This window comes from Metopolophium dirhodum, chromosome 9 (genome assembly GCF_019925205.1).
Source record: "Metopolophium dirhodum isolate CAU chromosome 9, ASM1992520v1, whole genome shotgun sequence".
NCBI classification, from domain to species: domain Eukaryota; kingdom Metazoa; phylum Arthropoda; class Insecta; order Hemiptera; family Aphididae; genus Metopolophium; species Metopolophium dirhodum.
In genome coordinates this window covers 19,413,541-19,436,498 of record NC_083568.1, presented here as the reverse complement: position 1 = coordinate 19,436,498, position 22,958 = coordinate 19,413,541, and the positions used below count along the sequence as shown (strand labels likewise).

The window sequence follows — 22,958 nt, the reverse complement described above, 5'->3', positions numbered from 1 at the left end:
GCATAATATTATACTATATTTATTATATTATAAAAACAGGATGTCACAGAAAGATCTGACGGAAAAAAAAACAATTGATGCTAGTTTAGACTTAAAGGTATGAACAATTGTGAAAACTATATATATATTATAGATAGTATTTATGAAATATACTCGTGTCAGGAAGTTCCTAAAAATTGTATTTTGAAAAAGTTAGGTATTACGTACAATTATTGCATTAGCAGCTCTTTTTGTTGCACTCTGTATACGCACATCAGTACGTATATCGTATGCGAAATTTATACCCGAATACCATTAATAAAATGATAAATCCCACATACCTAGGTTGTTCGACGGATGGCTCCAAAGTTCAGACCACGATTAAAGATATTTTGCGCCATACGAGTATAATAGTGTTGTTACCAAATGCGTAATAGTAGTACCTAAAGACTTTAGACTATATAGTATCTACATTGTATATTAGTTCAATAGTACCTTCGCATTGGCTTTGCCGTATTGGACACAATATTATCTAATATCTAGGTGTAAAAGACGTGAGAGTGTATCAATAATAAATATAATATATGATAATATTGTATGTTATAATATGTCTACATTAAAAATAAAAATATTTTATCGTGATCCGGACTAATAATATTATAATATGACTCAACATCCATTCGTCAGTATTCGGTCTCGGTAGTCGTTTGTAAACACGATAAGGGACAAGGGGAATAATATTATGTTATTTTGTACAGCCGTATTGGCACCAGGTGTGCACTAGGTGTCTATCGTATAATATTATTTATATTTATAATATATTTGTTGTGCATATCGATGTAGGTATCAAAATATTATCGTCTTTCGTGCGATTTCCACTCCAATAATAAATTACGGTAAATAGTAATTTCGTAGGTATTTTAAATAGAAACCGACAGCCTAGACTCTAGAGCACGTCATGTCATAGCAAATAGTATTTATATTATAATATTATTAATTTATAATACCACTATAGTCACGACTTAAAGTGGAGTCGAGTGCTCAGATAGCAGCCGTGTCGAGTTGTGCGCATACGTCATAATACAACCACAGAGACGGACTAGAATAATACAAGACGTGTAAAAGTTTACAACCACAGGTTATGTCATTATATTATAAAATATGATATCTGTATACAACGAAAAAGGATCTTTCATTATCTACGGTTTTGCTGCGGAGTTTTGCAGTGTTTCCCCCTCCTGTAACGTCGAGACAAATGGCGATGTCGTCTTTGCATCTGTAGATCGAGCGTGCGCGCACTCGTTGTGGACGGAGAGAGACGGCCGCGGGACGACGCCGTGATCAGGGACGGGCGCGCGCAATCGACTACAATGGTAGTAGGTAGTAGTAGCATTATAGTACTATTATAGTACGGCCGTATAGACCGACACTGCAGCTGACTGGTACGACCACGCACGTCAGACGTCGGTCGCCAGTCGCTACTCACCACTAGCCAGGGCTGCACGGTTGTCGGTGTCGCGCGCAGTTCTCGCGATCCGTCGACTATATTATTATTATTATTATTTATCTCCGGCGGTCCCGCGATTTATATCATTATTATTTCATCCCCGCTGCGCAGCGTGTTGGTACCGTTTACGCATTTTTATTTCGCGTCGTTTTGCGCCGGCCGTTTGCCTTCGTCGTATAATTTTTATTTTAAAGCTATTTTTGTTCGTTCTGTTCTGCGCCAGTCGTGTTCCGATTCCGTTTCAGCGTCGTAATTTTATATTATTTCGGACGAGGTATCCGAATTCACATCGATATCCATCAATCAGCGAATCCACTATCCAGTGAAATAAAAAACAGGTAATCTCATCGGAACCGAGGAGTCCGCGATCGTTATTTGGGTCTGGGAACAAGGTGGCTGGAATTGGTTCTAGGCGGTGATTTATAGGGATTATTGTGGCGGGATAAGTTGGTCGGTAGGACGTAGGTACCTACCCATAAAATATTATGCAATAATATTATACCGTCTAGATTTCACCGATGCAGCTGCTTGTCCTGATGTAAATAATATAATAAAATGTTTGTAATAATGTTTTGTCTAGTGTTTTGTTATTAGTAGGTAGGTAAAGAGTAATTCTGAGCACTGACCCTTTTTCTGAATAATATTCCTGTTAAGTACAGCTGTTGTCCCTGCCTACATTGTTATACTTTGAGTATTAATGTTTAATATAATAATATACTGGATCTCAAATCGTTACTTATTCCAAAATTGTAACTTTTTGAAAATTTTATTTTTACATATTTGTATGTCATAGTTAAAAAATATTGTTACAAAAATATTTTTTACAATTTTTTATTGTTATCACTGAGAATTTTATTTTTTTGAATGTCAACAAACATTTTAAATATCCTTTCCCATAAAAAGAATATTTTCTTAATCTTTCCATACCTAAAAATGGAATTTTCAAAGAGTAGTTAGTTATAATTAAAAGTATTTAAAGTATAGATGGGATGGAGTTAGTGGATCAACATATTGCAGAGTATGACTGTACCACTCTATTCGACTCATCTAAACTTCAAATACTTGAAAGTTAAAATCGATTAACTATACCTATGTACTCGTTGAAAGTTTAATTATTTTTATGTATCGAAATTAACTGCTTCGGTCTTCGGAATATGAAATTAAAAATATACCTATATTGTCATACAAAAGAGTATAAGTATTAAAACAAAAACTAATAGATAATATTTGAAACTGTATTTTAATCTTTAAATATATCGTTCTAGGTAATTATGTTTAAAATAGATAATACCTAATACTTATAATAGAGTAACTATGTAGTTAATATAAAGAATTATTTTACTTATTATTCACTTTTATTTTATATTTTAAAAATATAATTTATTATAATATATATATTGTACATGATACCATGCTGCTGTATTTCTAGTTAACCGGGCACCCTAAGTTTTGGATTTTTTCCCCATTATTATATAATTATTTAAAAACCATGGTGCAATTGAAAATTGGCGCAGATCATTACGTATATCCAGTTTAAGACTGCAACAACTCAAAATATTGGTTTATTGGGTATAATGTGTTTTCTATATTGTTTCTCTATGTAACGTAATGTAAATTATAATATTGAGAATGCTCTCTCATGGTCAATAATTTAACTATATTTTATTGCGTTCTTGAACTGCAAAAGTCATAAGATGGTCTATAATAGGGATGGGCCACTCAATGCTACTAGAGAGGTGCGTTACCCTGGCACCCCAAGGTAAAATTTTCGACTTGAAAACTGTTGGGTATTATGTTATTTGTTATGTAACAATTTGTAACCACAAAAAAAAATTTTGTAATCACACCGGTACCCCCGAAAAACCACTTTACAAGTTCCGGGTGCCAGGGTAACGTTACCCCGGCGCCCCGTACAACAAAAAATGAAAATGTCGACTTGAAAACTGTTGGGTATTATGTTATTTATTATGTAACAATTTGTAACCACAAAAAAAAAATTTTGTAATCACACCGGTACCCCCCGAAAAACCACTTTACAAGTTCCGGGTGCCAGGGTAACGTTACCCCGGCACCCCGTACAACAAAAAATGAAAATTTCGACTTGAAAACTGTTGGGTATTATGTTATTTGTTATGTAACAATTTGTAACCACAAAAAAAAATTTTGTAATCACACCGGTACCCCCCCGAAAAACCCACTTTACAAGTTCCGGGTGCCAGGGTAACGTTACCCCGGCGCCCCGTGCAACAAAAAATGAAAATTTCGACTTGAAAACTGTTGGGTATTATGTTATTTATTATGTAACAATTTGTAACCACAAAAAAAAATTTTGTAATCACACCGGTACCCCCCGAAAAACCACTTTACAAGTTCCGGGTGCCAGGGTAACGTTACCCCGGCGCCCCGTACAACAAAAAATGAAAATTTCGACTTGAAAACTGTTGGGTATTATGTTATTTATTATGTAACAATTTGTAACCACAAAAAAAAAATTTTGTAATCACACCGGTACCCCACCGAAAAAACTCGATGTACAATATGTATGATTAGTATTTTATATACTATACGATATCGGACATGGCTTCATAATTGGAGAGCAAGCTATATTTGATGGTCAAATGAAAATGGTCATAATTAATTAGGAGGTACTCATATAAGATTACCTCGGCAATATTAAATTAATGGATGCAATGGATACAATTTCATCAACAGCCAATAAGCTGTTAAAAGGTATGCCATCATACATACAAGTTAACCGGTGTTCCGAACCTAACCTAACCCGATCTTTTCTGTCCAGAATTTTCTTTAGACAATAGATATGAAGTAATATCATTGACTGCTTATGAGGGGAAAATAAACATTCAAGAAAATATTAACAACTTCTTAGATAAGGAATTTATTGAGTGTAAAAGCTGCAAAAGTGAGAGAGTTATAACTGCCAGCATAAAAAACCATTTGTTGATAGAACTACTATCATTACCTACAGGTACTTTATACATTTTTAAATAAAGATAAAGAAAATCAATAAATTTATGTTTTTTAATCATTTTAATTCTTATACATTGTTCTATATTCTCAGATCTAGAAGCATCAATAAGCATATCCAATCTGAGTGATATAGGAGCAATCCAAAACAATTATGCAGGAGAAGTCCATTTGTATTTAGATGATATTCCAAAAACAATAAAAATTAATGATATTTATTTTTTGAGAGGAGCTATAGGGTTTTGTGGACAAGACCGGTGGGGATTAAGAGTGACCACAGGACACTATAAAGCGTTTGCATACAGATCAAATGACCAATGGGAAGTGTATGATGATCTCAGAGATGGCATATCATTAAATACAAAAAAGAAGGAAAATATTGAAATGCTATTGTATTCAAAATAAATTGTAAATATAAAACGTCAACATTTTGAATTAATTTTTATTTAAATATATTCCGTTTCCAATTAATACGTGAGGTGCTCAACAGGCATGTGACATTTATGTAAAATAAAAAAAAACATAGTTATCTTACTACAATTATTAGCAATTAATTAAAAATAATGCTAAAGAACACTTTACTGAAAATTAGAGTGAATTAGTAAAGTATAAGTTTAACTTATTTAACTATAAAAATTGTATTCAATGTAAATAATATAAAAGTATACTAAAATTAAATAAATAAAATTACAGGTAAATCAATATAAATTAAAACGATAGTCTGTCAGTTCATACTACTAAGTATATATTTTTAGTATACATTTATATTGCTGTAATTAATTGTATTAATCGAAACTTCTCTTTAGATCTAAATATATCACCTCATATTTCTCAATTGGTAGTAAAATGAGGCTATTTCAGCAATAATCAATAGTTTGTCAACAATTTGGGAAATCCATCGAAAATTGGATACAATTTTTTTTTTAACTTAGAGTTTTGTACAACCTTAAGTGTAAAATTGTATTCAAAATTTGTCCAAACATGAAAACTATTTTAATTATTCATTCATAACTTCAAAAACAATGGTCTAAACTCTAGATACTTGAAAATTGAAATGTAAACACATCTATATAAATGTCTTCCAAAATATTGAAAAACACTAAATACATATAATATATATAAAAGGAAGAAATCAATATTTAGGGACCACAAACATAGATGGAAAACTTTTTTTTTGAATTTAAAATGAATGGTTCAAATTGTCAACTGAACTGGACATAAGATATTGAGTTTGGTTCTAAAATCTTAATTTAGAAAAAAAAATCCTATTCAACTTCTGAGACTCAGGTAAGCATATAATTCAAACATACAATTTTCAATTAATTTAAATACGAACTAAATAATGAATGTAAAAAGACAGTAGTTCCGAAGCACCGATGTGGTTACAAATTGTTACATAGTAAATAACATAATGCCCAACAGTTTTCAAGTCGAAATTTTCATTTTTTGTTGTACGGGGTGCCGGGGTAACGTTACCCTGGCACCCGGAACTTGTAAAGTGGTTTTTCGGGGGTACCGGTGTGATTACAAAATTTTTTTTTGTGGTTACAAATTGTTACATAATAAATAACATAATACCCAACAGTTTTCAAGTCGAAATTTTCATTTTTTGTTGTACGGGGCGCCGGGGGTAACGTTACCCTGGCACCCGGAACTTGTAAAGTGGTTTTTCGGGGGGTACCGGTGTGATTACAAAATTTTTTTTTTGTGGTTACAAATTGTTACATAATAAATAACATAATACCCAACAGTTTTCAAGTCGAAATTTTCATTTTTTGTTGCACGGGGCGCCGGGGGTAACGTTACCCTGGCACCCGGAACTTGTAAAGTGGTTTTTCGGGGGTACCGGTGTGATTACAAAAATTTTTTTTTGTGGTTACAAATTGTTACATAATAAATAACATAATACCCAACAGTTTTCAAGTCGAAAATTTGACCTTGGGGTGCCAGGGGTAACGCACCTCTACTAGAGGGCCAATTTTGAATGTGCGAAAATCTACCGGGACAGAGAACATGGAAAGCAAAAAAAAAAAACCTAATGTTAAATATACCCTTATAAATAATATTATTTACATTTAATAGTTCAATACTAGATAAGAATTTATATCTACGTTTTATGATAAACATTATATCGATTTTAATAATTTTACAAATATAATAAAATAAAATACAGAACATTTTCAACATTTTATATTTTAATAAACTAAATTAAATATTGCACAGGCCAGTGAAAAATGGTATGCAAGCCGCATCCAGCCTGCGGGCCGCCAGTTGCCCATCCCTGGTCTATAAGATGGTGTACATAACTCGGATTTGTTATATTTCGAGTTGTTGCAGTCTTAAACTGGATAGTTAAATTTAGTTTTAAGGTTATAACGGTATGCCTATCATGGATCAGCGGCAGTACTATACTTGTCAAACCATAGGTTAGTTTGCACATTATGTTCGCTCAGGTCTACACTAACTCCAAAAGGGACCTCCCCCACCGAATTGGACTATGTATACCCCCGGGGGGGGGGGGGGGAGGGTCAAGTCACCAACTGAGATGTCCTTGGTACCTTGAGTTTAGAAGCCAACAGTCGTAGAAAGTAACTACTTGTCAAACTTAAAAAGTTAAAAATTCAAAGTGATAGTGTTATTGATTAAAAAAAAGTATAAAATGTAAATAAAAAGGGTGCCTAATGGTGACTGGTATACTTGAAAAGTTCCATTTGATCCTATTTAATTATTTTAAAGATGGATGGGGTAGACAGGGGATAACTTTTTGAAAAATATATAATTTTTATAGGTAAATGAAGTAAATACCTACATTAAAAAAAAAATATTAAATGTCTAGATAATCATGTTGTTTACTATCAACGTTTTATTTTTACAATTACTACAATGGGATAAAATTGTTTCAGGGTCTTTGAACAAATTTAGTTTTAACTTTTGGCTACGGTTGATAATAATATAATACACAATTAAATAAGACGTCATAAAATAAACATGCTATCTTTCAATTTAGTACCTAATAATGAAAATAACTGCTGTCAGTCAGTTGTGCAGTTTATTAATATAAACTGTATATAAATTGTTGAGGTATTTTGTTTAACATCAATTAGGTAATAAACACTTGGCACTGCACTGTAGTACATATTTATATTTTTACTATCAATTGAGATCTAAAATTCTAAACTTTATGTAGAAAATATGTTATAAGTAACATCAAGAAGGTAACCTAACTTAAGGTATAAATGTTTAACATTTTTTATAAGGTTGGGTACCTCCTATTGATTTAATATTTTTATTTAAGCTTTATTTTAAATCTTGGTTACATTTTATTGAAGTACATTCATATAGATGGGTATAGGCGTACTTTGAAAATGACACGGGGTGAAAGTTTAAATTTTTCAAAAAAGGTTAAATATAAGTCTCAATACCTTATATTATATTATTAATACCTATATAGGTATAGATTATTGTAAATGCTTGTTGAAAATATTATATTATGTACTTTATTGTTTTATTCATTTTTAAAAATTTTTTTTTTTATATAGTTCCACAATGGATTTGGAATTCGACTCTCCTACGGTGTTCATTGAAGATGTCACATTACCTTCATTGTTGACTAGTTTTAGTACATCAACTACAAGTTCGGTAGAGTTTACATCATCAGAATCAGAGTCAGAAACTACTCGAATACCCATTACCAAACAAAAAACAAATAAATATATTAATTATAAAGGTCCAATAAAATCATATTCATTAGCTGATTTAACAACAATAAAATCTTTCAAACCTCTTATACGAGAAGATTCAGCTATATATTCTACAGAAACATTAACCAGTGCCATGACTTCCAGAACAGAATCAGGTATTCATAACTCTAATAGTTGTCTGAATTCATTAGGTAAAAATAAGAAAAAGTATGCACATGTTGAGAGTAAAGTAAAACAATACATAAAGGATATTAAAGATAATGAAGCTAAAAGTAAAGCTACACGATATAGTTTACAACCTTCGTCAAGAAAACAGCAAGTAAATAAATATGTTGATGAAATGATTAAAACTGAAGGTGAAGAAATTATAAATCTAAAGAGCAATTTGAAAAAACTTGAAATTCAATTATTGGAGAAAAATAGACTTATAGAACAACTTCAATACAATTATAAAGTAATGGAAAATAAGTATAATTCTGCAACAAATATTATTTTAAAATTGGCCAAACCCAGTAGAGATGTATTAAAATTTACTGAAAATGAATTAATAGAGCCATTATCCCCTGGTTATAGTATACCACCCCCTAAAGAAGTTTGGGGCCGTGGCTATAAATTAAAACCATCCAATACATTATCAGCAATACAAAAAGAAAACTCGAATCTAGAAAAAGAAATTGGTCTCAAGGTTCGAAAAGTGAAATCAGGAGGTGACTTAATAAATTATTCCAATATTAATGCCTACAAAACCCCAAGAGATTCAAGATCTGCTATACAAAAGGTGAGTTATAAATATCAGATTATATAATCAAGTCATAAATTAAAGAAAAACAATTTATCATTTTTTTTACTTCAATTAATGATTATAAATTTCAAATATTTTCATTTAATAAATAAGATAAAAGTTAGATTAAAATATATAAGTTCTAATTTGTGTTAAACTGAAATATTGATAACAGATAATTAAAGTTATTTATATATATTAAAAACATATGCACAAATCGCAGGGGGGCTAAGGGGGCTTAGCCCCCCCCCCCCCCAAAACCCAATATACAGCATTTTAGCTGTGTGGGATCAATCATATTGAAAATGTTAGCCCCCCAGAAATTTTAAATGATTTGCACCTATAATTAAAAGTTATGTGATCAAAAGCGCTATTACAATTTGCCAATTTGGTTAGAGTGGTACGAAGGTTGATATTTGTGATTGGATTTTAAATTGAAATTCATAATCTATCATTACATCTAAAAAATGATTCTGAGTAGAGCTTTATTCAAACTGCACTTACTTAAAATTGGAGAAAGCCTAAAAGTGACCACTTCTAAGTACCTACTAAGTTTAAACCTGGTTTAAAGTTCAAATCAGATCCAATTTCTAATTGACTTGAAACTTTGAAGCACTGTTTTTTTCTCAAAAGTGTTCCTATAAAAATTCAACATCTATGTTAACCAGTATTTTTTTTTAATTATAAAAGAATATAGGTATGTCTAATCTAATCCTAGTCTGTAAATTATATATTTTTACAATCTTAGAATATTTTTTTAGCTTATATATTAATAAGTAGTTATTTTAAATTACACCTAACTTTTTATTTTCTGATTTTAATTTTTGTATAAACATTTTAATAAATGTTGTTTTGTACCAGGTTTTAATAGTTATAGGCTATACTATTAGGGACAAATAGTGTGACGTACAAGCAAACAGTTCGCCTACGTTGATTGATTCAAAAATAAATTGAAAGGGCCAAGAATTTAAACTTTTTAATTTAAGTTTATAGAATAATCAATAATATTATACTATATTTTATTGATAATGTTATTTATATTAAGAGTTAAGACAATGTAAAACAATAAGGCTGTGTAACACATGGTTAAATTTTTTTGAAATTTGATGTTAGTTTTATTTTGTATTTTGATTTAATATTTTGGCGGGCCTGTTAATAAATGACCGCAGGCTATATTTGGTTACTGCTGTTTTATATAATATATTTTTCTTTAACCTTGAACATACTTAGGGTTTACTTATTTTGAAATATTTAAAATAATTCACCCTTTAGTCAAGTTTAATATTAAATTTTCAATTCTTTTATAATTTAAGATAAGTTATACCAAATAACGCTTCTGTGGGCATTGTGAAGAAAACAGATAAGATTGACAAATGTTTTAAAATATATTTATCATAATATTGAATTATAAATTAATATATTTAATTGAACTTACCTGTGTATGTTCTTAATCTCATATAAATACTTGTAACATAATCCATTTGGCTGTGTGTTCTTTTGGCAGTATCCCAGTGGTCCCCCTGTCTACTGACTTTTACATAGAAATGTTTATTTTTACACATTGAAGACAGCTTTCGAAATGCCATGACTTCTAAAACAATATTCTAAAATATGTACAATAAAAACAACTTTACTGTTAAATGTTACATCTGTAAAAACTTTACTTCATAATTAAATATATACTTACCTAAATAACTTTTGAAGACTTAAATATACAATATACATAAGCTGATACAGATCTTAAAACTGGGTTTATAGCCTGTAATATTTGTAATACTCAAGCCCTGGCATCTTTGGTTAAAAAGTGTTGATTATCCAAAGAAGTGATCATTGTTTATTTGTGTCAGTATATATATGTGTTAATAGTCATTAAACAATATATAATATATATAGTTATAGTAGCATTTATAAACATAATAATAAAATATATAGTTTTTATTTCGATAGCTTAAATTGCATTTAACAATAGACACGCACACAGCTGAGATTGTTACGTAGACTATCAATACCGCGACGTACCTTTTTCATACAAAAGAAATAACACGTGCTTGTCATTGTACGTGTTTCTGAGACCATCTGGTTGCGGGCTGTAAACAACCGGAAACGGATGAAGTATATTCTTACTCTATGGGATGAAGTCTTTACATATTACATCCCCTTTAGTTCGCGCATGAATAAAATCTCATATAAATCTAGTTATTTTCGTTCAAAACTGCCACATGCATACGTCCTGTATACTATTATTTCATTTTTCAAGACAATCAACTAGCGAGGCATTAATAACACGTTTTGTGTAAAGGACATCCTATACATATTGTATATTTAGTATATAATATACATTTTCTATTATTAGACTTGTATTCAATATCTATGTTATTGAATACAACTAAATCTAACTAATCTAAGTAATCAAACTAATATTTATCAACGATTCAAGTTTTCGCGAGGACTTTTTGAGTTCCAAGATCTGAACATCGCAGGGCTTAATGTTATACACTTTTAAGTTTTTTAAGCACTTTGAAATCCTTACAAATTATTTTTTAAATCTTAGTATAACTTACCTAACCGTTAAGTACCTAGATATCAACTTAAGTATATTTTTGAATGTGAACATCATAAACTGGTACCCACTACATATAGTAGGTAATTAGAGTACTAGACCATATTATGGTATGTCAAAGTTTCGTAAATTTCGGTTTACCAATTAGTAAAATTAAATATTATTACATTGAAAGGTTTTTTTTATAAATTTTAAAACATAATAGGTATACTGATAAGTTAATAATTCATGTAAAAGCAGAATTGTTGACATTTTCTTTCAACCATAAGCATTTTACATTCTGAGCAGAGCGGATTTATATTGCCTATAGTAAGTACTTCTATGTGTGTGTGTGTGTTTTTTTTTTTTGTGTAATGATGGTGGTTTCTGGTAGATAATTCGATCTACATAGTTAGTAATTTAGAGTCAAGAGTAAAAAATGCCCAGTACTTTTCAAAATAATCGGGAAAAACAAAAAATAAGGAATTCAAAATATGGGAATTCAGAAATAAATAGCGGAATAAAGAATTGAATTTTTCATCAAATATTTATATTGACATTTTCAAAATATTTTGTTTTCGGGTGCTATATTTTATAGTTATTCGAAATTAAACTTTGGAGGTAGTTTCTAGTAGCAGAGTAGGTACTTTTAAGACTTACTATTCCCATTAATTTTCAAAAATTCGGGTGATACAAAAGAAAAATTAAGAAAAAAGGTAATTTTTACGCAAAACTATTTTTCGATTAAATTAATTTTGTTGTTTTTCTAGTAACTCAAAAACAAATAACCATAGATACTTGACATATTCACCATAAGTCAAAATTATCATTTTCTATTCAAGATAATATTTTCGAAATATATTGACTCGTTTAAGCTATTTATAGACACTTGAAATTTTCAATTTTTTTTTCAATAAATGTCAAAAAAAATTCACCCCGTCAAAAAGTTTGAAAGTTGATGCAAAGTTTCTACTTTGTTATAACAGCAGTTAAAAAATATTTAAGATACCTGAGAATAAATTATTTATTTAAAGTTAAAATTTTGACGAAGTTCATCAAAATTACGAAAATGTGCAAATTGTAAATTAAGTTAAATAGTTATTAATTGTTTAATTTTTATAGCTAATAATTGGAAATTTGAAACAAGATTTCTGGTGTCTCATAAGTAATTCACATACTAACCAAAAAATATATTAACACAGTTTTTTATATAAATATTTAAGTTCAAATTTGTATACAATTAGATATTTAAACAAAGAATAACAAGTTTAGATATTTTGTTGTTATTTAAAAATTTCAATTGTGGGTAGGTACTTGAATTCAAGTTTAAACTGTAAAAAATATTTATATTATTATGTTTTATACACATTACACACAATGACATTTTGAAATGCAATAGTTTCAGCAAAAATTAATTTAACCTGTATTACTAATAATAAAATAAATTACTTTAATTGCAATAACTATCATAAACTATACTTAGTAATAAAGGCTTACAGACAGTTTTCACTCAGAATCGTTTTTCGTAGATAATGTTTATATCATTGAATTCAAATTTAACACATGCATTACAGATTACCTAAACCAGACAACCCAATACCTACTATACACAAGAGTGATTTCCGCGGTTTTTTCCTAAAAAATATTATTATTTATTTCTAAATTTTTAACTATTGACTTATACTAAAGTATTTATGCCAACGTCCGAGATGCTTAGGTCAATATTCTGATAAAAAAAGTTTCATCATCAAGTTTCAATTAATACAACATATTTCAGATGCCTATTTCTCACCAAATATCAATATTCTGTTGTCTGATTTCACGTCTAACCTAAATGATTGGGTGACCCTTCCACCTTCACTAGGATAATGAAAATCTTTGCAACTATGATTAAATCCAACACTGATTAAAAACCTCAATGGTTCAATCTTACTAGGAGAAGCATAACCTTCTCTCATCATCGATTTGACCACATCCTACTATTCTCTTATTCCTTTAAACTTTTCTTGACCTTCCCACTTTGTTCACTTCATAACAGCCCCATGACCTGTGACATTTTGCATCTCCTATTCAGCTGCCCTAAAATAGTAAAATTACAATGTGCTTACTTATTACTTACGCACTTACCTCATGTCCCTCATCATCTTCTTAGCTCATTCAACAATCATAAATAATAATATATACAAATTAATACCTATATAGGTGTTCGTTCAAATAATTTAAAATTGAATCATTTTTTTCTTAATGAAATTATTTGATATTTAATTTTTTTTTAAATATGTGTTTTAGGTAAAGTTGTGGCAAGAATCATTAGCAAGCACTGATGTTTCTGAAATGGACACAGATCAAGATGTAGAATTTCCATCACCACATTCATATTCTGTATCATCTAATGACTTATCATTGAGTTCATTAGAAATTGCGCCAGTGATGAGTAATAAATATCCGAATAAACATGAATGCCGCAGTGATTCATCTGGTTGTGGTATGTCTTCAACCAGAGTATCTAAAGAAAATACATTAGTTAGTGGTATTAATATATCAGTTGATAACAATGAATTGTGCTCTCCCTGTGATACGTTAAAATTACACTCTTCTACACCCATAAAAAATATTGGACATAATTTATATTCAACTAAGACCAAAAACTCAACTGTATCAAACAAACAAAACGATGAAGCACAAAAACGCCGTTCATCAAAAAAACACAGAAAATCGGTAACTATATTATGACTATTCTATTATCAGTAAAGTATTGCTTAATAGTTTACACAACTTGTAATATTTTGTTTTGAATTGTATATAGTCTATTAATAAATCTAGTATCAAAATATTAATACTTATAACAATTTGTTTATAGAAATCTAAAATTGAAGAAAGTGAATGCCCAAATGAAGTAGATGAATTTATGTGCCAATTTAAACATTGCATTGGTGTCATAAATGGAGTAGTCACAAAAATGGAAGAAAGCTTTATGTCACAAAGATAACTTTTTTTATTTAAAATGTATTGTGCTTAATTTTTCATACTCATGTTATACAATAATGAATCGAGTTTAAAGGTTTATTAAAGGTTATCATTTATACCTACATATATATATATACCTATTTTTATATTGAAGGGTTTCTTGTATTATTATAAAATTGTTTTGTTATGATTTTTGTTTAAATGTTTGTTTTTTACGCATTGTCATTAAATTAAAATAAAAAAAATAATATTTTATTATGTTGTTAGGTGTATAACCAAAACTTATATTAGACTGTTAGGCTAGTATCTACCATCTTCTGTTAATACAAATTTAATATAATACTACTTTAATATACCGTGTTCCATGAATTACTTTTCAAAAATGAATTACTTTAATCTATTTATTTTAACATAATATATTGAACAGTTCAAAAACTATAAATAAGTGTCTTAAATTCTAGACAAGCCCATGATAATTGATAAATATATGTATACAAATAATGTTTTCCCAGAAAGTCCATACCACCTTATCATCCATTTGATCATGACTTATTAATTGTAGTTCTTATTGAACTTATATATGATATATTAATATAAAATATTGTAATAATAATAATGTAACCATTATATAACTATTTATATGAAAGCTTCTGCCAATGAACTAATTTAAATTTAAATTATAAGTGTGTCAAAACATTTTTCTAAAATTGCAAGTTATTATTATATAAATTAAGGGTACAGAAACTTTTCACATTTTGTAACTTATGTTATTAAATATCTATAATTAAATTCATATATGTATGTCTATATTATTTTTAACTTAAGTTTTATGTTTTTTAACAAAATGTTGACATTGTTAATCTAATTATTCTTATGTTTACTATTTAATATTTTGTTTTAAGTGTTAAAGCCCTTTGTTTATTTCTTTTTATGTTAAGATTTTGTTTATTTTCTCATAACACAATTTTTTGCTAATTTATGTTTGATTATGTAATCATAGATATTTTTGACTAATTCAAACAATTGTAACCTTAAGTGCCATATTAGTATCTGTCTGTAGGTGTGTTTAATTGTTAACGACAAGACTGATTCTATATAAATAAAATACTAATTTATTGTTTACAATTTGTATTTATGATTTTTTATAACATGTTCAAGATGCGGATTATAATATTATATCCTCTTTGAAAACATATGCCCGGTTTAAGAAAGGGTTGTGGAGTTTTGTGTTAAACATTTAGCCATATTTGTGGTTTAAAGTTCATCGATTATCCTAATAATTGTATGATTTAAAGCAGTGTCATATTTTGGCTAGGGCCCCCATGCGGTATGTTGGTTGAGGCTAGCCGGCCAGGAAACAGTACTTTTATCCATGGTTGAAATATACTAAATATATATTATTATAAATACATATTATACTAAATATATATTTCAACCATGCTGTGTTATAACGTGATAATAAGAAAATAATCATTGAGAAATTATTTATTTTTAATCAAACGAAGGGTTGAAAAGTTCATTAATGTTTTTTAGAAGAAATAAAACAAATTAAACTATTGTTATTATTTTTTTTTTTAGTTTCTATTTAATAATTTAATTACTGTATTGAAGTAAGGGGGGGGGGGGGGCGTCTACCTTCTATCCATTCACCAATTTTCATGCTCTGCTACTGTATAAAAGATTTCTAATAATACAGCCAAAGCCGGTCAAGTAATATTCAATATTCAAAATACTTCATACAATTTATATATTATGGCCTTGTGGATAATGTATTAAACATAATATGAGATATTAGATGTTGGAAGTCATGGTGACTTACTCTTATGATTTAGTACATAGTGTAAATTTTAAATCTAAAATTAATAATTATTGACCCAGTTGGCTAGCCACTCATGAATTGAAAGTCCTGAATGATTAAAATGTACATTGTATAATCAATAAAATATGTTCTAACTCCAAACCATAATAATTCTTATTAGGTATAATCATTTTTCAATGATTGCATAATTTCAGTTTAAATGTATCAATTAATATTAAAATATCTTAATGAACAAAAAAAATCTCTGCTTAGTAAATTATTATGCCATGTAATTTGTGCACATGAATGTGTTATTTCTTGTATTTTTTAAACATTTTACATTTATATAATAATTAAATATAAGTTGTACAAATGTACATAACCGGGTCGTCTATTTAACATATTAAGACATTCATTTTTTTAAATCATTAAAAAAAAAGGTGGATAAGTGGATGTCGCTCTGCTGTACAGTAGGTTACAAGTGGGTCACTGTAATGGATGGTGTTAAATTTGAATTCAATGATATAATATCATTGTATAAGAAAAACGATTCTGAGCGAAAACGGTCAGTCACCCTATGATATTACCAAGTATATTTGATGATATTATTGTGAATAAAGTAATTTATATATAACCTATTAACGTGGAGCCTTGTTTTAAATTTTCAATCCTTAGCCATAAAAGTTAAACATTTTATAAATTTTTAACCACAAAATAATTAATAAATTATAAATTTGATAAATGTTGTCAAAATTTGAACTTTAAATGCTTATAAAAAAAAACTGTGCCTATGTATTTTCAATATTTTTCAACTGCTATTGTAAAAATATATCAGGAGTCTTGTATTAAATTTTCACACTTTTTTACCCAACAGATAAAACTTTATTGATATTTATAGAAAAAAAAACTAAAAAAATTGAAAACTGAAAATGCCCGTAAACAGCTCAAAAAGTGTCAAAATATTTTCAAAATTGTATGGTGTATAGGAAATGCTAATATAAACATTCAGTGAAATTTTCATGTATCTACAGTTATTCGTTTTTGAATTACAAGAAAATAAGGAAATCGGTACATGAGAAATCGAGTGAATATCTAATGTTGTAAAAATATGAATTTAAAACGCTCATAAAAATTTAATTTGACTTTCTTGTAGAAATTTTTTTTTTGATAAAGTTAGACAAACTTATGAGGAATCTTGTATTAGATTTTAAAATCTTAGATTTAAAAAGAAAATTTTTTATGAATTTCTAACTCAAAATAATTTGCAAATTTTCGTGATTTTTCCGTATTTTTTCAAGATTTGAACTTTAAACGTGTATAAAAAAAAACTGTGACTAAGGATTTTTAATTTTTTTCATCTGCCTTTGAAACAATAACCTAGGAGCCTTCTATTAAATTTTCAAGCTTTTTTACCCAACAAATAAAATTTTATTGATATTTATAGAAAAAAAATTTAAAAAAACTGAAAACTGACAATGTCCGTAAACAGTTCAAAAAAAGTCAAATTATTTTCAAAATTGTATTGTGTATAGAAAATGCAAATATAAACAACCAGTGAAAATTTCATGCATCTACGGTCATTTGTTTTAGAGTTACACCAATAACCAAAATCGATTTTGTTAAAAATCGATTTTGCGTAAAAATTCCCGTTTTTCCTTAATTTTTCTTTTGTTTTTCACATCGCTTTTGAAAACTACTGGGAAATTAAAATTTTGACCTCCCCAATGCACCAACGATATTCACTTTCCCATCGAACAAGATACTGAAGTCAAAAATCGAAGCATTATTTCGACTACTTATCGTGTACACAGACACAAAAATAAAAAAAAAAATAAAAAAAAAAATAAAAAAAAAAATAAAAAAAAAATAAAAAAAAAAACACACATCATTGTAAAATCAATACATTCATCGTTTCACTCAGAATCTAAAACATTTCTATACATTTCTATAATATATTTCTAAAAAAACATTATTTTATTATTTTTCATCGTATCATTTATTTTAATGTATTTTTAATTCCTTATTCCAACTCAAAATTTTTTTGGTGTAATTCGATATATAAAAATTAAACTTTTGACGAGACGAGAGGATGACTTATAACCTATGTCTTATAAGTATTTAACGTTTTGATGAGCGAAGTGGGGTGGTACACTAATACATACAAAAACTGGTATACAAAATTAAATTTATTATTATTTTAAGTTTTAATTTTGTGAATTGAATATCTAAATTATATTTTTGGACTTGTTCGACTTTTTTCAAATCGGACTTTTTGTCCCCGATATTCAAAAGCCATTAATTAGTAGGTATGTAATATACTAATATGATATTATTTGGTCCACTAACTCCGTTCATTTAAACTTTAAATGTATAACTAATAAACTACTAGTCAAATTTTGATTTGTATAGTTCAAAATACTCCGTATAATATTTTGCTTCAGAATATAGAATAAAAAAATTGTGTTGTGATTCAAAAGAGTAAAAAAACTAAAAAAGAATTACGATAAAAATACTAAAAATGATGACGATAAAAAAATAGTAAAATATAATTACGATAAAAATAGTAATAAATGTATTGTACGACTTATAATTATGAAACAAAAATATTGTCAAAAACGAAAATATTGGTTTTTTCTAAAATAATTATTATCTTACGTTAAAGACCATTGGTCACGCATATATATAATATACATGATGCATAATACCTATATACAAATATAAAATGTATTATTAATTATTTAAACAATAAATCTAGGTACTTTAGTAGGTATAATAGGTATCATAATCATACTATCATAATATTATATAGGTACAATACAATAATCTTTCGTACAGCACACTTCTAAAATGTATTATTTTAATACTATAATAATATTTTACGATATCTCACGTACCATAATAATATAGCCATAGTCAATAATAATATCTACGATTATAGCCAACAAATTGTAAAATATACAACTGTACAATAGTACAATACAACAGTTACATACAATAGTACGTAATGCAGACGGAATTTGATTATGAAACATATATAAAATTTTAGTTTACTGTGACTATATAATGTACAAGGTGATGCATTCTGCTTTTATTATTAACTTGATCGTTATAGTGACTATAATGTAATGGAAAATTAATTCTTGGGTAGTATTTATTTTAGAAATATACAATATTTGCATTTTTTCCATAGATAGGTACATAATATATTTTGTTAAAAAGCCACGGTGTATAAATTTAAGGATTATTTATACACAGCCTTCGCATGCCTTTATTTAATAAAATCAACAAATAGGCATTATTAGGCAGGTAGGTAATATTATACAGTGAGACTTCCATTAAATAAGATTCGTGTTATAGAGAATTTCGTTAAATATAATTAAATAAATTTGGTTCATAAAAATATTTCGTTCAACAGAAAATGTTGTTAAAAGGAAGTTCGTTGTATGGGAGTTTCACTGTAATATAAATTGCACGTATGTCATCACTTTATTATTTATTTATTTCAAATTATTAAGAGCGCGAGTGAGTAATTATAATAATAAGTAATGAATGATTTTATTTGTTTCGGATGCATATAGTAGCCACGGCAATCGGTCAAATAATCAGATTTAAATAAAAGTAGGTATCTTTTTTCTTGTCCGGACAAAAAGTCAGAAATACAGTCAAAAACACAAATATAAAAACGACAAAAGTATAGGTAAGTCTAGTTAAAAATCTGTTTTTTTATTTTTTTGTACTCGACACAATAATCGTAGAATAAGAAATAATAATCAAATGTAATTTAATTGTATCAGAAAATTATTTATTAAATAATGCATATTTTAAATAATAATTTTTTTTTTATTATTATTTTAGGTTTTAATTTTGTTAAGTTAATATCAAATTGTATTTTTGAACTTTTTATTTACCTATTTTTTCTTTTTTTTTTAATTTCAAATCGGACTTTTTGTCCCCGGGATTCAGAAGCCATTATTCAGTATGTAATATGATATTATTTGAATACAAAAAATATGTAGGTCTCTACGGCCAATACACTAAAAAAAATTAGATCCCCGGCCGCGGTAGTTGGCAAACATGACAAATATTTATCAATACCCAGTTAGAGGTCGATGAGTTGTTTTAACTTCTATTATATCACTGCCTTGTCTCCTATAGTCCTATTTACATCTATAAATACATATTCTTATGTGATTTGTAATAGGTATATAATATACACGTATATATATTATATGTATATATATGCTATATATATCATATACATGTACATGGAAAGAATGTAACTAGAATTAAATCTAACCAGTCACCGACAATAGTTAACGATCAAGAATTGAATGTCACTCTGCGGCGAGCTAAAAAAAAAATTCTAATTCTAAAGTAGGTATTTAGTGTGAAATATGCCGCCTGTATAAAATGTTCAGAATGCAAACTGTCTGCTGTTGAATGGGAAATAGCCAATGCCCAATGGCAATGAAGAATTAGACACGAGTAAAAAATAAACTTAATCTTTGGATAAACTGCATAGATATAATGCTGGGTAACCAGGAGTTTTCAAACTACACGAGTTCCTTAGATACCTAGACCAACCGGTGAACCTATAACCTATACTGGCGGTTACTCGATTGTCAAACATCCGAAAACTTTTAGAAATTAGAATTTAGAATTTTTTTTCACTGAAGTATAAAATAAAATAACATTTACTATTTATAGGTACAATTTGCAGGATGTTATTAGTAAAACGAGCAAATTGCCGGGAATACCTACATAAATATTCAGACATGAGTAACAGTGAGAAGGGAACTAACCCTAAAGTGAAATGGGGAAAAACCCTAATTTTAGGTTATTGGCAATCATTGACATTAATGGAAGTTAAAATGCGACCCAACTTTGAAATGGTTTTATCCAAATTAATTTAATCAATTCTATACTTACCATTTTTCCGCCCCTAGGCATTACAATACTAGCGCCCTGTACATTGGCGTGCTCCCACGGGATGGGGGGGGGGATATGTTCTATGAAATAAAACAAAACTATAAAAATTGTATTTAGGTATTTTTATATTTATACATACAAACTAAACAAATAAATATTAAGGGGATTCGATACCGCGATTTTCTGTTTTTGTCTAACACACTCACGACATAGTATTTTAGATGTGTTTTTTGCCAAACATTCCAATTGATCTATTGAAGCGATAAGAATTCTGAAAACATATTTGAATTCGTCGTCAAGTCTACTTTTAATCGACATTCTCACATTTTTGATATTATCCCCCCAAATTCCAGAAAACGTCATTTTAAAAAAGAGTATTTAAACATTTTTGTATTTCAATTTTTGGAAAAGCTAAAATCAAAAAATAAAAATTGTGGGAAAGTCGATTTTAAGTAGACTTGACGACGAATTCAAATCTTTAAACAATTATTTCATCAATTTTAAAAACGTCGGGTGAATCGGACCCCTTCAAAACACCAAGAAGCTACAGGAAAAATTATAATGGTCGCTATAATATTTGAAGTACACTGAACAAAATTTAACACTGAGAGTTAAATCTGTGAAATTAAATAAAATTTCTTTAAGAAAATTATTTAATAAAAATTTTATATTTATAAATATAGTTTATTGTATATATTATGAATAAACAGGAAAAAATAATAATTGTCATGCACAAAATGAGGTATAACTATTTAAAAAAAATGCAATTTAGTTGTCCACTTCAAAACTAGAATTGATCTAAGTGGTTTTTAATGAAAATTAAATGCCTGGTCCACTTCACCTCATATAAGTGGGTAAAGTGGACCACTTTTTAGAACAATAACACAGTATAAAAACTTTTAAAAAAAAAATCATGAATAGGTAGTTGTATTCATATGTGTAAATTATATTATATTCTAAGTTTCAATCAAATAGATTCTTCGGAATCTTAAGAAATATTCCAAAAACCGGTCCACTTCATCCCGTCCAACAGTATTTCAGTATTCATTGTTGGTTCCAAAACAACCCGGTATTGATTATACGACAATTTGCCTGTGGACTTGTTGGATTGTGGAGTATCTTAGTTTTTTTTATCCAAATCCAAATGAGTAATGGTTGTGCAATGTTAAAAACGTATTTGGTAAAAATGTAATAATCATTTATTATTTAATATTTTCGGGATTGTGAAGAAATACCTAAAATCTAATAATTGTTTAAAATCATGTTTCCTCGTCATTATTCTTCCATAGTTTTTCCTTACGCATTCATAAAAAATGTACAAAATTTGAAAATAACATGTACAAAAGTAAAAAATACTAATTAGATACAATTTGCAACAGGAAAATGGGTATGGGTACACATATAACACATTTACTGATTGAATCAAATATTCTATTCGAAAAGTTGTATATGGAAAAAGAACTTTGCAGTAAAACCCAGTGGCGAGTGCCGCCCCAATCATCCATGCCCACTCCTTAGGTACATAAGCGACATCTAGGGAGGGGCTTCAACCCTTAAAACTTGTAATAGTCCCCAAAAATATATTTTTTAATTGTTTCCTAAAATATTAATAAACCTTTAAAAATCAACTGTTTTCAACCTACCTACTTTTTTTTTTTTACGGTATACCGAAAATACCGTCAGCCCTACTCAGACTGCGTAAACGCGATTTGTCTATGTTGTACGCGTGTAAGACGGAGACAACACATGCGGGTGTGAGATCCTCTTAAGTC

The 22,958-nt window shown here is 28.5% G+C and overlaps 2 protein-coding genes across 2 annotated transcripts; both read left to right on the top strand.

The window, feature by feature from the left end:
- Nucleotides 1–1,365: 1,365 nt before the first annotated feature.
- Nucleotides 1,366–15,584, top strand: LOC132951656 (uncharacterized). The gene is made up of 4 exons (XM_061023479.1): nt 1,366–1,824; nt 8,011–8,950; nt 13,782–14,210; nt 14,353–15,584. Exons 2-4 carry the CDS (start codon nt 8,018–8,020, stop codon nt 14,479–14,481), a joined length of 1,491 nt encoding a protein of 496 aa, XP_060879462.1. The 5' UTR covers nt 1,366–1,824; nt 8,011–8,017; the 3' UTR covers nt 14,482–15,584.
- LOC132952903 (uncharacterized) lies at nt 4,044–5,342 on the top strand. Its single transcript, XM_061025404.1, has 3 exons — nt 4,044–4,216; nt 4,284–4,472; nt 4,566–5,342. Exons 1-3 carry the CDS (start codon nt 4,168–4,170, stop codon nt 4,874–4,876), a joined length of 549 nt encoding a protein of 182 aa, XP_060881387.1. The 5' UTR covers nt 4,044–4,167; the 3' UTR covers nt 4,877–5,342.
- Nucleotides 15,585–22,958: the final 7,374 nt, after the last annotated feature.

Bases quoted from the DNA above. Each gene is read 5' to 3' on its own strand.
- LOC132952903 (XM_061025404.1), top strand. From the start codon at position 4,168: ATGGATGCAATGGATACAATTTCATCAACAGCCAATAAGCTGTTAAAA. The intron at 4,217-4,283 runs GTATGCCATCAT...TTTTCTGTCCAG, and splicing joins AGCCAATAAGCTGTTAAAAG to AATTTTCTTTAGACAATAGA. The intron at 4,473-4,565 runs GTACTTTATACA...CTATATTCTCAG, and splicing joins ACTACTATCATTACCTACAG to ATCTAGAAGCATCAATAAGC.
- LOC132951656 (XM_061023479.1), top strand. From the start codon at position 8,018: ATGGATTTGGAATTCGACTCTCCTACGGTGTTCATTGAAGATGTCACA. The intron at 8,951-13,781 runs GTGAGTTATAAA...TATGTGTTTTAG, and splicing joins CAAGATCTGCTATACAAAAG to GTAAAGTTGTGGCAAGAATC. The intron at 14,211-14,352 runs GTAACTATATTA...ATTTGTTTATAG, and splicing joins CAAAAAAACACAGAAAATCG to AAATCTAAAATTGAAGAAAG.